General features: G+C 50.4%; 1 protein-coding gene and 1 pseudogene across 1 annotated transcript; one reads left to right on the forward strand and one right to left on the reverse strand.

Annotated features, from left to right (window-relative positions):
- Positions 1–2,836: 2,836 nt before the first annotated feature.
- LOC125506908 (uncharacterized) lies at positions 2,837–6,225 on the reverse strand (annotated as a pseudogene).
- LOC125508343 (uncharacterized) lies at positions 6,053–7,932 on the forward strand. Its single transcript, XM_048673043.2, has 2 exons — positions 6,053–6,256; positions 6,358–7,932. The coding sequence occupies exons 1-2, from the start codon at positions 6,224–6,226 to the stop codon at positions 7,756–7,758; spliced, it is 1,434 nt and encodes a 477-aa protein (XP_048529000.2). The 5' UTR covers positions 6,053–6,223; the 3' UTR covers positions 7,759–7,932.
- Positions 7,933–16,763: the final 8,831 nt, after the last annotated feature.

The following is a 16,763-nucleotide window of genomic DNA, read 5'->3' on the forward strand; positions in this document are numbered from 1 at the left end:
ACGCCTTTAAAGGTCGTTTTTGTGGGTTTGATCCTTGAGGGGTCTATACCCATTTTGCGCACTGTGTCCTGATAAAGCTGGTTCAGACTGCTGCCGCCATCCATAAGGACTCGAATGAGGTGGAATCCGTCAATGATTGGGTCTAGGACCAGTGCGACAAATCCGCCATGACGGATACTAGTGGGATGGTCCCTGCGATCGAAGGTGATCGGACAGGAGGACCAAGGGTTGAATTTTGGGGCGACTGGCTCCAACGCGTATACGTCCCTGAGCGCACGCTTCCACTCCCTCTTGGGGATGTGGGTTGCGTATATCATGTTCACCGTCTGCACTTGCGGGGGAAACCTCTTCTGTCTTCCAGTGTGCGGCTGCTGGGGCTCCTCTCGTCATCGCTATGCGGCCCCTTGTCCTTGTTTTCGGCAATTAACTTGCCGGCCAGCTTGAACACCCAACATTCCCTGTTGGTGTGATTGGCTGGCTTGTCTGGGGTGCCGTGTATTTGACACGAGCGATCGAGTATACGTTCCAAGCTGGACAGACCCGGCATACTTTGTTTGAATGGCTTTTTCCGCTGACCGGGTTTAGAGCCTTTGAATCCGGCGTTGACTGCCGTATCCTTAGTATTTTCACTGTTAATGTGGCGCTTATGTTTGTTGCGACATGACCTGCTATTGCCATCCTTGGTATCTGAGGTACCATGGTTCTTTGATATGTTATTACTGCGAGCCAGCCAGCTGTCTTCTCCCGCACAAAAGCGGGTCATGAGCGTCGTGAGAGCTGCCATAGATTTCGGCTTTTCCTGACCAAGGTGCCGGGCTAGCCACTCGTCTCAGATGTTGTGTTTGAAAGCCGCTAAGGCCTCCGCATCCGGACAGTCGACGATTTGATTTTTCTTTGTAAGGAACCGAGTCCAGAATTGCCTGGCCGACTCCTCTAGCTGCTGAATTATGTGGCTCAAGTCATCGGCGTCTGGTGGTCGCACATAAGTGCCCTGAAAGTTGTCGAGGAATGCGGCTTCCAGATCTTCCCAACAGCTAATGGAGTCCGCTGGCAAGCTGTTAAGCCAATGCCGCACTGGTCCTTTGAGCTTTAGTGGGAGGTATTTGATGGCGTGTAAGTCATCACCGCAGGTCATGTGGATGTGGAGGAGGAAATCCTCAATCCATACTGTGGGATCTGTTGTGCCGTCGTATGATTCAATATTTACAGGTTTGAAACCTTCTGGGAATTGATGTTCCATTACTTCGTCTGTGAAGCATAAGGGGTGTGTGGCGCCTCTGTATTGGGCTATATCGCGACGCAGCTCGAATGGGTCTTGCCCGCTGTGTTCGGCCCGGCCGGATTTGCTTTTATTGTATCCGACATGACGTTTATCGTCTCGCAGAGTGGTGCGCCGTTGTGATCCGTAGATCGATCTTGCATGCTTTGCTTTGTCCTCCAATATGTCTCGCAGGTCTGGCGTATCTCCCCATGCCTTTTTATTTGAATGGCGTCGGGGTGGAGGCTGAGCTTTTGGCTGGAATACCTCTCTATCGCGGCCACGAGGTGGCCGATCAGCCGTATCATACGCTTCTTCCTCCAGTCGGGGTAGTAACCTGCACTTTGGGTAATTCTTGGAGGGGCGCTCGAGTTTATATTCCTCGGCCGCGAGGACTTCAGTCCATCTGTCAGCTAGCAGATCTTGATCAGCTTGAAGCTGCTGCTGCTTTTCTCCAGGCTATTTGTCGTGGCCATAAGCCAGTGCTTGAAGCGCTCTTGTTCGACGGGATCCTTTGGTACGGCGAATTCACCGTCGCCGAGGCTTGCCTCGTCTTCGGAGGGGGGCATGTAATTGTCATCCTCCTCCTCTCCGTCTGCCGCTCTCTTAGGAGAGCTGGCTCCGTCATCCTCCTACTCTAAATCTTGCTGGAGGGGATTGTTGTTGTCTTCGGCACTATCCGGAGTGTTATTATCTCCTGTGTCGGTATCACCACTTTTGCTTTGGCGGGACTTAGAGCGGCGCCGCTGACGTCGGCGCTTGGGTTGCTTCTTGGAGGGGTCATCCTCCGCTATCTCGTCGCCATTGCCTTCGTTGGGTGTATCCACCATGTATATGTCATATGACGAGGTGGCTTTCCAGTGCCCTATAGGCGCTGGTTCATGTTCGTTTCCTACATCGCCGTCCATACCGTCGACGTCGTCGGAGTCGAAGTCGAGCATGTCGGTTAAATCATCGACAGTGGCTACTAAGTGGGTGGTGGGTGGGCGTCGAATTTCTTCGTCGTCCGCACCCCAATCCTGTTGGCCATAGTCCGGCCAGGGCTCTCTTGACAAAGAGAGAGACCTTAGTGAATTCAGAATGTCGCTGAAGGGCGAGTGCTGAAAGATATCCGCGGTGGTGAATTCCATGATCGGCGCCCAATCGGATTCGATTGGCAGGGGCGCGGATGGTTCGGAGTCCGGAAAAGAGTTCGGCACCTTGGAGTCACGGGCTGCGCAGAGGGTTAGGCTGGTGTTCGGCTCGATCGCCGTTGAGACTGCAGCCCTTGAGGCGGTGTCTAACCACCCGTCCTTGATTGGCGCAGTTGGCTCCGAGTTAAGGGTCGGAGCTGATGCGGGCGCGGCCTCTGGGGGGCGTATACTTCAAGGCATATTCAAACAATCGGCATGTTTATCCCTAGATGTAGCCAACATACTTGTAACCCTAGATAGCCCCGGGTGCCTATATAAGTCGAGGGGTTTAGCCTGTAGAGGCATGCTAGAACATTTAGAACTCACTCATACGATCTCGAGGTACATCATCTTGTACTTTGTATCCCATCCACAATCAATACAATACAAGTAGGACATAGGGTTTCACCTCTTCGAGAGGGCCCAAACCTAGGTAAACATTGTGTTTTTCTCTACCTCCTGTTACCATTTGGCCAAGACCACCAGCTCGGGACCCCCTACCAAGATCCACCGGTTTTAGCACCGACAACTAGTTTGATCACTGCTAGGGCTTGTGCAGTGGCCTTTAGTGATTGAAAGCTTAAAATTATCTAAAGAAACAAAGTAAAAAAGGATCAATATATGAAGAAATGATGTAAAAAGGATCAGTATCTCATCTCAACTGAATTATTCTTCATAGGCTAGCTAATCACAAAATCATCACTCTCTACGATGAGCAGTGTCGATGGCCCATCGAGGAGTAGCGACTCTAGTGACATCGGCATGTTGTTTGGGTTGTCGGTGTAGCCCGATGAGTCGGTCAGGTCCTCACTAGCGAGACCTGCCATGTTTGTCGGGCGGTCGTCACGGATCGGGGGCAAGGCAGTGGCACTGTCGACAGGCAGCGATGATGGATGCTCGTCATTGCTTTGCTTGCTCCGGTGCAACTCGAGCACATTATGATGGAAATTGGCATTCTTTGATGGTACAAACATGGGGCTCTCCATGGGATGATACTCTAGAAGCAGCCTCCCCTACCTGTACCGCATGTCGCACACGTTGCATAGTGTGCCTCACTCCTTTGGCACCTCCCCCACCCTAGCATCTCTAACGGCCCATAGTGCATGTAGCTCTTCCCATTATTTGTCGGCCATGGCGCCGAAGGGGATTCGCTTATTGGACGCTTCCTCTCTTATTTGAAGGCTTTCTCGGCGGGTGCACGGACGGAGGTGTCTCAGGCTCCCAGATGGGACTCTCCAGTGTGGAGTTGATGCTTGGGCGCTCCCGTAGGAATCCGTCACTGACCACCCTGCTGGACGGCACTCCTGTAGCATCATCCCCTTCTTGTACCACATTCCACAGGCGGTGCAGACCTCCCTCCGCCCCAGCAACCCTTTTATCCACAAAGGTGGCTCCACGACCCATAGTGCAAGCAGCTCGTCCCCGGGACTGGCGCTAGAGCAACTTCTGTCCTGGGAAGCCTCCTCTCCGTGGCCGACTTTCTAACGAGGTAAATAGTCCTATGCACCTTGGGCTCCCACATCGGGCTCTCCAGTGGCGAATCGACGATTGGGCTTGCTACCGGATGGTGCTCCAGTAGCGTCTCAGTCTTACTGTACCAGACCCTGTAGGCATTGCAGAGGATACCCCGCCCCATCGACCCTGACCTTCGTTGCGACATCTCCGCCGCCTTGTAGTGTAGGCACCTCCTCAACCTCTTAGGCGGCTTATCGATCATGCTTGGATCGATAAGTAAGGCCACCTGCACACGCTGAGGCGGGAGAACCTTCTCCTCTCTTCTTCCACGGGGTGGGGCCCTAACCCACGTCCACACGTCATGTTAACTATGGGGAACGAAGATGCCATGTGGACTTGTGGATGGGATTGGGTTGTGATGATAGAGGTAGGCCAGATCGTGAGCCCAAATCGAGCACGAGAATTCTTTGCAGCTAAGAATGACTACATGGGAACATTATCTGACATGCTTGCATCACGGATAAGGCAAGATACTTGTCGAGAGATGAGATGGCCCTGGACACCTCAGATTTAATCTGATAAGCCATGCTTGCCTTCGAAAGGAAGATTCATTGAACCTGTTTGAAGACTGGCGACCCAAGAAGAAGAATAGTTTAGATGGACTGAAGTGCATCTAGACTTGAAGACCAGTTCGGGGCCTACTGGCGGTGCCCGGCTGGGGGGTCTCTCAATACGCCATATCCCGACCTGTCGGGCCGGGCCGAGGACCCCTATGTCGTTCCACTAGTAGGCCATGACGAAAACGACCCATGGCGTATGAAGGGAAGGCTCCTGAAGACTTGTCGTGTACTCCAAGATGTTGGAGGTCATCCACAGCTCATCCTCTTTGTACATAGCTAGCTTAGATGCAACCCTAAACCCTCCGGTACCTATATAAACCAAGGGGCAAGGCTCGCAAAGGACACGCAACGCGCCCGCGGTAGATCATATGTACTTTGTACTCCACCCAAAACCAATAAAACACAAGCATGGCGCATGTTTTATCTCTCTGGAGAGCCCGAACCTGGGTGAAAACTTGTGTCCTTGTGACCATCGTCTCAAGAGCCTTAGTTCGGGGGCCCCTACGCGAGATGTGTCGGATTTGACTCCGTCACTACCCGCCCCCAGCAGCCACCCAGCGCCGAAGGATGCTCCTCGCAGCAGCCCCCGCCAAGGGTTGTTGGTGGTGGGGCTGCTCCTCGCCACCAGTATCTCCTCCCCCGCGAGTCGCAAGCCCCACCGCTGACTGGTGGTGGTGGGGCTGCTCCTCGCCGCCAATTTCTCCTCCCGTCAGGCCGCACTCCTGTCAACGGTTGTTGGTGGTGGGTTGCTCCTCGCCACCGATTTCTCCTCACTATCGGTGAAGGGAATGAATAAGGAAGGGAGGGGAAATAGGATGGGTCGTGCTTAATGAGTGGGTCGCTTTCGCGCAAGGATGTTTCTTAACAAACGGACTGATTGTATGACATGGCAACACTGCCCACATTAAGATTCGTGTTCAGATGATAGCCGAAGCGTCACGTCAGGAGATTAAAAATGTAACGTTAGATTTATAGTGTTTTCGAAAATCGATGCAGAAACCAGTTCCCGGGCTGCAAGATTTAAAGAACATCCCACTCTATTTGCGCAGAGGATCAAAGAGGCTCATAAACCTTTCCTCTTCACCTTTGTAGCTTCACTCCCTTAGAACTTCTAGCTTTCTGTTAGCTCTATCTTTTGAGTTTATTTCTTTTTTTTAGCATCAGTACAGACACAAGCGCTCATATACACGCGCATACACTCACATCTATGAACGCACACACGCACACCCTATCCTTATGAGCACCTCCGAAAGACTAAGCCGGCACATCATCTTGAGATTTACGAAGTCACCGTAGGCGTCTTGTCGTCGACGGGAACGTCTCCTCCCACTTTAATGCGAGCACCAGGATTTGAACCCTGGTGGGTTGGGAATATCACTGTCCATCTAACCATCTCAACCACAGGTTGATTCGCTCTTTTGAGTTTATTTCGCAACATACCCAAAGTGGTATGCCTTGCCTTGTAAAAATGTACAGTGTGGACACGTTGCAATGCAGGTAAGCAAATGGCGGTGGATGTATGGTTGGTTGCGGCGTGCGTGCGCAGGCGCGTCTTTTGCTGCAGTCGGAAAATATTCAGTCGTAGCGTGGCCGAGCATCCGACTCTAGACACTACTAGGTTGTCCGGTCACAGAAGCTGGCAGTCACGCCCCCGGGCAGATCGTCTTTTGTCTGTCATCCTGTCATCTGCTGCCGCCGCACGGTCGCAGCCGCCGTCCATGGCGACGGCGGAGGAAGGCGAGGGAGGAGAGGTACAAGTATCGGCTTATCTTTCTTCACCTTCCGTGGGTGGGCGGGTCGATCTACATCTTTAACACGGTGACCTAAAGATAGTATTTTTTTTGCTGAGCAGCCACCAGGATTAGGGAGGGGGAGGTGTCCAAGATTCCGGCGATCTGAGGCGACCCGCGGCATGGCCGGAGGCGGCGGCGTTGGGGGGAAGGAGGATGGCGGCACGGAGCCCCTACTCCTGTCCGTCCTCGCTCTCCCCGCAACGGCGCTCCCCGCCGTCGTCTCCCGCCTGGAGGCCGCCGTCCCGCGGAAGGCGCGCAGCTACCTCCCCCGCAACGTCCCGTCGGCCTGGTGGTCACTCAGGATCCCCTTCATCCAGCCGCTGCCGCCGGCTGGGGACCCGGCAAACGAAGAGGAGGGGAGAAGGTTCCCCCGCACCCAGCGCGTGCAGGTGGCTCCGTCTCTCGATCCAGGCACGGCCGATAAGCCGCCCAAGAGATTGAAGAGGTGCCTGCACTGCAAGGCGGTGGAGACGCCGCAGCGGAGGTCAGGGCCGATGGGGCGGGGTACCCTCTGCAACGCCTGCGGAGTCTGGTACAGTAAGAACGGGACACTGCCGGAGCACCGTCCGGTGGCAAGCCCAATCGTCGATTCGCCGCTGGAGAGCCCGATCTGGGAGCCCGAGGTGCCTGGGGCCATCTACCTGGTCAGAAAGTCGGCCACGGAGAGGATGCCTCCCAGGACAGAAGCTGCGCCAGCGCCACGGCCGGGGACGAGCTGCTTGCACTGCGGGTCCTCGGATCCACCTTTGTGGATAGAAGGATCGATGGGGCGGAGGGAGGTCTGCACCGCCTGCGGCATGCGGTACAAGAAGGGGAGGTTGCTGCCGGAGTGCCGTCCAGCAGAGTGCTCAGTGACGGATTCCCAGCAGGAGAGCCCAGTCAACAACTCCCCGCCAGAGAGTCCCATCTGGGAGCCTGAGGCGCCTCCGTCCGTGCACCTGCCAAGAAAGCCTTCAAAGAAGAAGAAGAGGAGGCGGTCTAGAAGCGAAGCCCCTTCGGCGCCATGGCCGGCAAATAAGGGGAAGAGGTGCCAGCACTGTGGGTCGTCAGAGACGCCACAGTGGAGGGAGGGGCCAAAGGGGCGAGCCACGCTGTGCAACGCGTGCGGCGTGCGGTACAGGCAGGGAAGGCTACTGCCGGAGTACCGGCCCGTGGCGAGCCCTACATTTGTGCCAACAAAGCATGCCAATACCCACCGCAAGGTGCTCCAGTTGCATCGAACCAGGCAAAGCAACGACGAGCATCCATCACCGTTGCCTGCCGACAGCGTCACCAACCTGCCCCCAATCCGCAACGAGCTCCCGACCACCAGCATGGCAGGTCTCGCCAGTGAGGACCCGACCGATGCACCGGGCTACACCGACAACCCAATCAATGTGCCGAGCTCACTGGACTCGCTGCTGCTCGACGGGCCGTCGGCGCCACTCATCGTAGAGAGTGAAGATTTTGCGATTAGCTAGCCTATAAAGAATAATTCAGCTGAGATGAGATACTGATCCTTTTTACTTCGTTTGTTCAGATACTGATGCTTGGAAATTTTAAGCTTTCAATCACTGAAGGCCATTGCACAGGCCCTAGCAGTGATCAAACCAGTTCTGTGAATTCAACCATTTAGGTGGAGGATTTTCGAGTTCCGTTTCTGGTAAATTTTTTCCCTTTTTTCTTTTCATGACTCCAATGGAAAATTAGTGGGCATGAACCAGCTTATGGGATGTGCATTGAGAAGACAGATATGCATAGTTTGGCAGAAGCATCAGATATTTGGCAAGATGGTTGCGTAGCTTGTTAACCTAGATTGCTCAAACCTCCCATTTCTGAAGCTCCAGATTGGGCAAGATGATGCTTGTGCTTTATGATGCTGCTTCCGGCCATACACACCAAAGGCACAAACATGTCACCCGCCTTTTACATTCTGCATGCTTCCTAAGATTTGCAAGCTGCTGCTCTCCCTGAAGTTTTTCTTTCAGTTTTGCTAAAGCACATCTAGATGTGCCATAAGTATTGCACATCTAAGTCATATGTCATTGATCTTACATTGAGATTCGTGTAAATATTTTCTTTCTCTTTTTTCTTTTTCTCTTTATACTTGATTCACTCACTTAGATGTGCAATAACTAGAGCACATCTAGATATGCCCTAGACACACCCTTTTTCTTTTGGCACAAATGCACATCCATAGGGGGGGACATGAGAGTTGCAGTAGACTGAGAAATTCCTGTGAGGATGTGTTTGACGCAATCCGTTAAGGTGGAGATGGACCTAATCTGGGTTAATCTGTCATTCCGAATCTGCATCAGCCAAAAATGTTTGTGGATTTATTTGTTTTTCAAGTTTATCGTGGCCACAGATGTGTGAAGGAATCGTGGGTTTGTTTGGTTTCCAATTTCTAGCAGCCAAATGTGTTTTGGGCGAGCATTGTGGCTTTCTTTTTATATCAGGGCGTGTTATAGGTTTGATTCTTGAGCTGCAGAACTGGGTGTTTCATGCATTGCGGATTAAAGAATGGACTTGGCCTTGGCACCCCCTCGACACCGTTGATGTCGAAGACGATCACCTTGAAGCTATCGGGACTCAGCACCTTGTAGGTGACGTGGTACTGATCTTCAGCTGGTGAGCTACGACGAGGGGGGCCATCCTTCAAGGGTGATCCTGCCGTTGACCACCTGGACCGTGATTCTCTCGGCATATAGCCCGTGTTCATCCTCAGAACGAGTTCTGGTGCGATGGTGGTATGTGCTTGATGAAGTCAGTGGGCATCGACAGGTACTCGAACATAGGTGCAAGAATGATCTTGCAGAAGTGACTTGGGCCTGAGTTGTAATGGAAATGGTCGTAACTGCGGGGCCTCTTGGGGGCCTTGCCGTCAACCTCCGCCTTGCCGTTCCAGCAGTTGGCTGAGGCTACCTCCTTGTCCGAAGCAGCACTGCCGAGGATAAGCTTCTCGGCAGAGCACTTCATTGAACTCCGGCAAAAAAAAAGCACTTCATTGAACACAAATGAACAAGATTAACATAGCTACCATGCTAGCAGATCAAATAAGTGAACAAGATCAATGGATAAAAAGACCAAGAGCATATTTTCATCCTCACTCACCTATCGCAATCACTCCTGCCCCCCCCCCCCCCCCCCCCTCTCTCACTATCACTTCAACTTCCAAAAACCCTATTTATCTATCACCGCATTCCACTTCATCTTCCACTCATCTCTATCTTGCTCTTCTACTACCTCCTCTTCCACAGCTCTCTCTCTACCTCTCTCTTTCTTACCACCGCTCGATCACCATGAACCCCTTCCCCACTGGCCATGGATAGACGGCAATGCTCCTTGAGTGCTCAAGTGGCGACTACCTGGAGTTTGTGAGGATGATGGATGTGTGCTCCCTGTTCAACACCGTGGACGAGATGATCAAGGAGGTAGGAGTTGTGCTCTTGCAGGCAACAGAGATGAAGACGCTGATGCATGACCGAGCCAAAGGCGCTATGTCAATGAACATACTGTTCTGGGCAATGGAGGAGGCCGAGTCGGCCGATCAGGTCAGAGAACTAGATGGGCCAAGTAAAGCTCTGTCGTAGCTCCTGCTGACCAGGAGATCGTTGCGGTGACGCCGCCCACAATTGTTCTCGAGGATGACGACGAGGAGGAGATGGTGGATGCTGGCAATGCCGATGCGGTCGAGATGGTGGCTTGGGTTACTGAGCCTAGCTGCTCTACAATGCCGTTGGAGGTCAATGACTACCAGCGTCAAAGCTACTATCGCTCGAGGCGCCTCCAGGCCCGTCGCGCATAGTCAAAATCAAGGGATTTAAGGGGATTGTCATTGATTTAACCTCATTTTACTCCAAATCCTTCCCGATCCCCTTGTGCGGACTAATCGAGCAAGCCCCAGATCAATGACTAGATCTCTGTGTGTGTGTGTGTGTGTGTGTTTAACAAATTGATTTTTCTCCATTTAGTCTATGCTTAAATCGAACTCTCTCTATTTAGTCGAAGGGTAATTAGATGCCTACACTGATCCCTGCGAAGGCATGGAGAGATGGCTTACCACCATTGACGAAAGCGTGGCGGAGAGATGATGAATCGGTGATGAAGATAGTGCTAGTCAAAATCAAGTGATTTAAGGATATTTTCATTGATTTAACCCCCTTTTAGTCAAAATCCTTCTCAACCCCCTTGTGCGGAACTAACCGAACAAGCGCTAAATCGATTACTAAATCGATCTCGCTCGGTTTAATCGATGCCTAAATCGCTCGAATTAATCGATGCTTAAATCGATCTTTCTCCATTTAATCGATGCCTACATCTATCTCTCTCCGATTAATCGATGCGTGTAGTTTAATCGATGGGTAAATCGATGCCTAGATTAATTCCTGTGAAGGCATGGAGAGATGGCTTACCGCCATTGACGAAGGCGTGGCAAAGAGGTGCTGAATCAGTGATGAAGGCGGTGCTAGTCAAAATCGAGGGATTTAAGGGGATTGTCATTGATTTAATCTCCTTTTAGTCAAAATTCTTCCCAACCCCTTGTACGGACTAATCAAACAAGCCCTAAATCGATCTCAATATGTTTAATCGATGCCTGAATCAATCTCTCTCCACTTATCTGATGCCTAAATCAATCTCTCTCCGCTTAATCGATGCCTAAATCGATCTCTCTCCGTTTAATTGATGTGTGAAGTTTAATCGATGGGTATATCGATGCCTATATTGATCCCTACGAATGCGTGGAAAGATGGCTTACCACCATTGATGAAGGCGTGGCGGAGAAGTGATGAAGCTGGTGTTCGCCATGCAGATCTTGCCTCCTACGATGGTCACCGCCGTCGGTGAGAGTGTGGAGAGAGGGGGAGGGGAGTGGGAGGTGAGAGGATTTATGGCCGCATCGGGCAACAACGCGACGTCTCTCGCGTGACCCTGCGCGTCTAGCCGCCGTCGGTGAGAGAATGGAGAGAGGGGGGAGGGGAGTGGGCAGTGAGAGGATTTATGGCCGCATCGGGAAACAACACGACGTCTCTCACGTGACCCTACGCGTCCAGCCGCCTGTAGTCACGTGCAGTCGCTTGCATTGTGCGGGCTTGACTTGCTGAAAACGAGCGACTTGGTTGTTCCTCCAGATCCAGACCCATCGATATTTTAATTTTCATGTCATGCAGGCCTAACAATATAAGCATGGATTCAAACAGGCCAAATTTGGTTCCGGGAGCCTGTATAGGCCTCATGCAACCTACCAAACATGACATAAATTTTAACATTTTCATGATGAGTCTAGTTGCTACTTGATGGGAATACACCCTCAGAAGAGTTGTCGTACCATGTATGCATAGTCTCCTCTCATTGTCGGGAAGGATTTTGGAATGGTGATAAGTCGGCTAACTGTTGGTTGTTGCTATAGACAATGCAATTACATATTTATATCAGGCAATATATTAGTTGCATGCGAATATTAGGTATGATATCACGTTGAGTATTCGTCATTGGAGCAATCTATGTCACTGAATTGGTGTGGATTGATGGCCGATTAGATCTGTCCCTTATCTTTTTATATTTGTATATCAATTTAGAAAAGTCAAAATAATTTTGAAGCTTTTTGGAATCAAACATGATAGGGTATTACACGTGCGAAAAGTAATTCTCAAGAATCAAACATGAACATACACTTGTGCGAAAAGTAATTCTCAAAACTTTTCATATGAGCGTAACACCTGATGATGCTTGATTCCAAAATAATTCAGAAGTTTTTACTTCTAAAATTTTCTAAATTATTTTACAGTTCTGGTGCATCGGCACCCAAGTATCAAACGCCACTATATTTGAGCCCAGTGGAGCACACCATTCCGTTTAGTACATCTCAACCGCGAAGCATTCAGACCTCCTTTGGTGTGGAGCAATTTTGTAAGACAGAATTTCTATAGGAAAAAACCATTTACTGTTTTTGAGAGCGGCGATAGAGCACACGGGCTCGCCTGCTCCCGCTAGATTTTAGGGGAGGAAAAGGTACGCAACGTGCAACAGTATCATACGGTGACTTTGCCGTTTGATATAACGTTGGCTTGACGGTACACCATGCCGTTTCATACAGACGCAGCTATTGGAGGTTCCGAGCAGTGCTGGTGCATGCATGAAAAATCGATGGATTCCAGCTTTTCCTTCAGGCATGTGGTGAAACTACGTGCATGCATAGCTGATGCATGATTTTTGTCCACTACTTCGTACTTGATCTGGTCTTGACAAGCTTTCTTTTATCTCTATCCTACTCAGGTGTTCTTCGCGTGGATTTCAAAGACGATAACGTGACTGCAAAGTTTAGCCGCTTACACCACGGACAACCTGAAAGAATTGTTCACTTTGGCAAGCCATAGTAGCCTGAAGTTCAAAGTGAGTATCTCGCCTAAAAAATTCTGTTTTACGTCAGGCTAATCGTGTTTTTAGTTGCTAACTCTAGTTCACATCTTTCGCACACATGAAAAAAAGACAATGCCGATACAATCTGCCGAACAGTTTATTAATTCGGAAGTGTGCTGAAAGATTCACAATGATGTACTGTATTTTGCTACAAATCACGCACCAGCAGGCCTGGAGTTGTCCCATGAACACCAACCTCAGTGCAGCGACCTTGTGCATCAGATATTTGGCGCCTTGATGAACATGTTGGAGTCTCGTACAATGAATTCATTGACAGGCTTGCCGCTACGCAAGGTGCCAGCCCAGCCACACAGGATGTGCTTGTTGTTGCAAGTCCATTTCACCCGGACACACTTGATCTCTTCAGGTCTGCACTGGTCGCCCCATTGCCCGCCAATGCCTTTCCACTTGCGCAATCGCAGCTACATGACAGGCACAACAGATCAACCCACCTGGACGAAAAAACGTCTGTGATCAAGCGTTACAAAGAGGCTGGATTGGAAGAAACAAAAATATCACACATATTGGTGGTCGATGGACAAACTACTGCATAAAGTAGCACGTCGGCCCCAGTTGTTGATCTTCCGATAGCTACTAACCATCAGCAAACAGAGAACACTCCACTGGCAGGTTAGTGTAGCAAAAAACTGCACGAATATACCTGAGTGTGTGCTCTCCTGTGATGTTGTGTGAGACGGTTTTATAAATTTGTCGTTGCCTTGCAAACTTGCAGTGACTGCTCATGCACGGGCCTCAAGATCAGCAGTACCATTAATTTCATACCACTGTCATCGATCTCAGCGTTCCATTTGTGCCTTGGATTTACAAAAATAAAACTTAAGTGAATCTGTGGCTTTTTGCTAAATTGGTGATCTGACTTTTACTTAAATGGTATCGCACGAAACAAATGAGGACCATGCATAGACCAGCCATGGTGCCATCAGCTTCTTATGTGAGCACACCAGCCATGGTAACCCCATCAATGAACGCGCCATTCATGGATCCAGGTGCGTAGTTGACACCTGTTAAGCAACCCGTTGCAAAATGAATCCACTGACTAACTTGTAAACCACAACGCTTGTTTTAGTTTTTATTTATGCTGACATAAGTCCCTCCCTATAACTCTTGAATTAAGAATTCCACAATAACAGGGTCTACTCGATGTTAATTAGGCGTAAATGAAACTTTAGCAAAAATCTCGTAAAACAAAAAGGATATTTAATTTATATAATATCAACTCATTAATGAAAATTGAGGGCATGCCTTATTGTCTTGATACACGGCTGTTGTTGGTGTGGCATGGAGTGAACCAATCTGGGATACGAGTCCAAGGTCAGCTCGATATGATGCAACACATGGCATCATCTTGTTGGCAGTAGGTAAATCTTGATTTGAATTATCTTTGTCTTTTGCCCACACCTGAAGTAAACAAAAAAACTTGAACATGCCAATGACAGTCACCACAAAACTAACTTGAGTGTGGCTGGAAAAATTGCATGAACAACTGTCTCGCACCTGTCTGAAACTATTGAGAAGATCTGAAACTTCTGTGGATACCTGACTATACCAAAAATCTGATGATGAGTCTAGCCTTGCATATATATGAAACTTCTGAATCAACACGCAGTTGCCACAGGCGCCTCCCCTACCCTGATCGCACCTCCAGCAAGAAGTGGAAATCACAACATGCTTGCGACTGCTGCTGTTCATGCACCATTTCCATGTGAACGGCAATAGCAACTCGCCTTTTAGCCTCCTTGGTGTACCCGGGAGAGCATGAGTCTATTGAAAAAGAAGAAGAAAAAGATGCGAACTGGGTGCCCTGCAGCGGCATTGACTGATGATGCGGACTGGGTGCCCTCCGGCGCGCTATTCTGCTGCCCCTAGGCCCCCTACGGTACGTGCGGCAGCTACAGATCTTGAACTCCCAAGGCTTGGGCACCTTGCTCCTGTGGTGGCTCGATTTGCGCCAATGGGGGTGCGGCTGGACCAAGCAAGGCGAGGTGGTCGGCGAAAGCTTGCTGCCACCTGTAGAAATCGCATCAACCACCTAACGGCTCACGTTGATCGGCGAAAAAGGCCACGAAATGAAATATTAAATGTTGGAAATATGCCCTAGAGTCAATAATAAATTGGTTATTATTATATTTCCTTGTTCATGATAATCGTTTATTATCCATGCTATAATTGTATTGATAGAAAACTCAGATACATGTGTGGACACATAGACAACACCATGTCCCTAGTAAGCCTCTAGTTGACTAGCTCATTGATCAATGGATGGTTACGGTTTCCTGACCATGGACATTGGATGTCGTTGATAACGGGATCACATCATTAGAAGAATGATGTGATGGACAAGACCCAATCCTAAGCCTAGCACAAAGATCGTGTAGTTCGTATGCTAAAGCTTTTCTAATGTCAAGTATCATTTCCTTAGACCATGAGATTGTGCAACTCCCGGATACCGTAGGAATGCTTTGGGTGTACCAAACGTCACAACGTAACTGGGTGGCTATAAAGGTACACTACGGGTATCTCCGAAAGTGTTTGTTGGGTTGGCACGAATCGAGACTGGGATTTGTCACTCCGTATGACGGAGAGGTATCTCTAGGCCCACTCGGTAGGACATCATCATATGCGCAATGTGACCAAGGAGTTGATCACGGGATGATGTGTTACGGAACGAGTAAAAAGATTTGCCGGTAATGAGATTGAACAAGGTATCGAGATACCGACGATCGAATCTCGGGCAAGTGCAATACCGCTAGACAAAGGGAATTGAATACGGGATTGATTGAATCCTCGACATCGTGGTTTATCCGATGAGATCATCGTGGAACATGTGGGAGCCAACATGGGTATCCAGATCCCGCTGTTGGTTATTGGCCGGAGAGTAGTCTCGGTCATGTCTACATGGTTCCCGAACCCGTAGGGTCTACACACTTAAGGTTCGGTGACGCTAGGGTTATAGGGAATAGATGTACGTGGTTACCGAATGTTTTTCGGAGTCCCGGATGAGATCCCGAACGTCACGAGGAGTTCCGGAATGGTTCGAAGGTAAAGATTTGTATATAGAAAGTATGGTTTTGACCACCGGAAGTGTTCCGGGCATCACCGGTAATGTACCGGGACCACCGGAGGGGTCCAGGGGTCCACCGGGAGGGGCCACGGGCCCCGGAGGCATACATGGGCCAAGTGTGAGAAGGGACCAGCCCCTAGGTGGGCTGGGGCGCCTCCCCACCAAGGCCCATGCGCCTAGGAAGAAGAGGGGGCAAACCCTAAGGCCCATGCCTGGTGCGCCTCCCTCTCCCCCCCACTTGGCCGCCACCCCAGATGGGGATTGGGGCTGCCGCCACCCCTAGGGTGGAAACCCTAGGTGGGGGCGCAGCCCTCCCTCTCCCCCTATATATAGTGGAGGCAAAGGGGCAGCCCAACACCGAAGTTCTGGTGCAACCCTCCCCCTCTCCCAAGTCCTCCTCCTCTCCCGCGGTGCTTGGCGAAGCCCTGCAGGATTGCCACGCTCCTCCTTCACCACCACGCTGTCGTGCTGCTGCTGGACGGAGTCTTCCCCAACCTCTCCTTCTCCCCTTGCTGAATCAAGGCGTGGGAGACGTCACCGGGCTGCATGTGTGTTAAACGCGGAGGTGCCGTCCGTTCGGCACTAGGATCATCGGTGATTTGGATCACGACGAGTACGACTCCATCAACCCCGTTCACTTGAACGCTTCCGCTTAGCGATCTACAAGGGTATGTAGATGCACTCTCCTTCCCCTCGTTGCTAGATTACTACATAGATTGATCTTGGTGATGCGTAGAAAATTTTGAATTTCTGCTATGATCCCCAACAGTGGCATCATGAGCTAGGTCTATGCGTAGTTTCTATGCATGAGTAGAACACAAAGTAGTTGTGGGCATCGATTTTGTCAATTTACTTGCCGTTACTAGTCTTATCTTGATTCGCCGGCATCGTGGGATGAAGCGGCCCGGACCGACCTTACACGTACTCTTACGTGAGACAGTTTCCACCGACTGACATGCACTAGTTGCATAAGGTGGCTAGCGG

The sequence above is a fragment of the Triticum urartu genome, chromosome 5A (assembly GCF_056163025.1).
Source record: "Triticum urartu cultivar PI428250 chromosome 5A, HENAU_Tu73, whole genome shotgun sequence".
Lineage (NCBI taxonomy): Eukaryota > Viridiplantae > Streptophyta > Magnoliopsida > Poales > Poaceae > Triticum > Triticum urartu.

Coding starts and splice junctions, on each gene's coding strand:
- LOC125508343 (XM_048673043.2), top strand. CDS start 6,224: ATGGCGACGGCGGAGGAAGGCGAGGGAGGAGAG. Junction 6,257..6,357: donor AGGAAGGCGAGGGAGGAGAG/GTACAAGTATCG, acceptor TTTGCTGAGCAG/CCACCAGGATTAGGGAGGGG.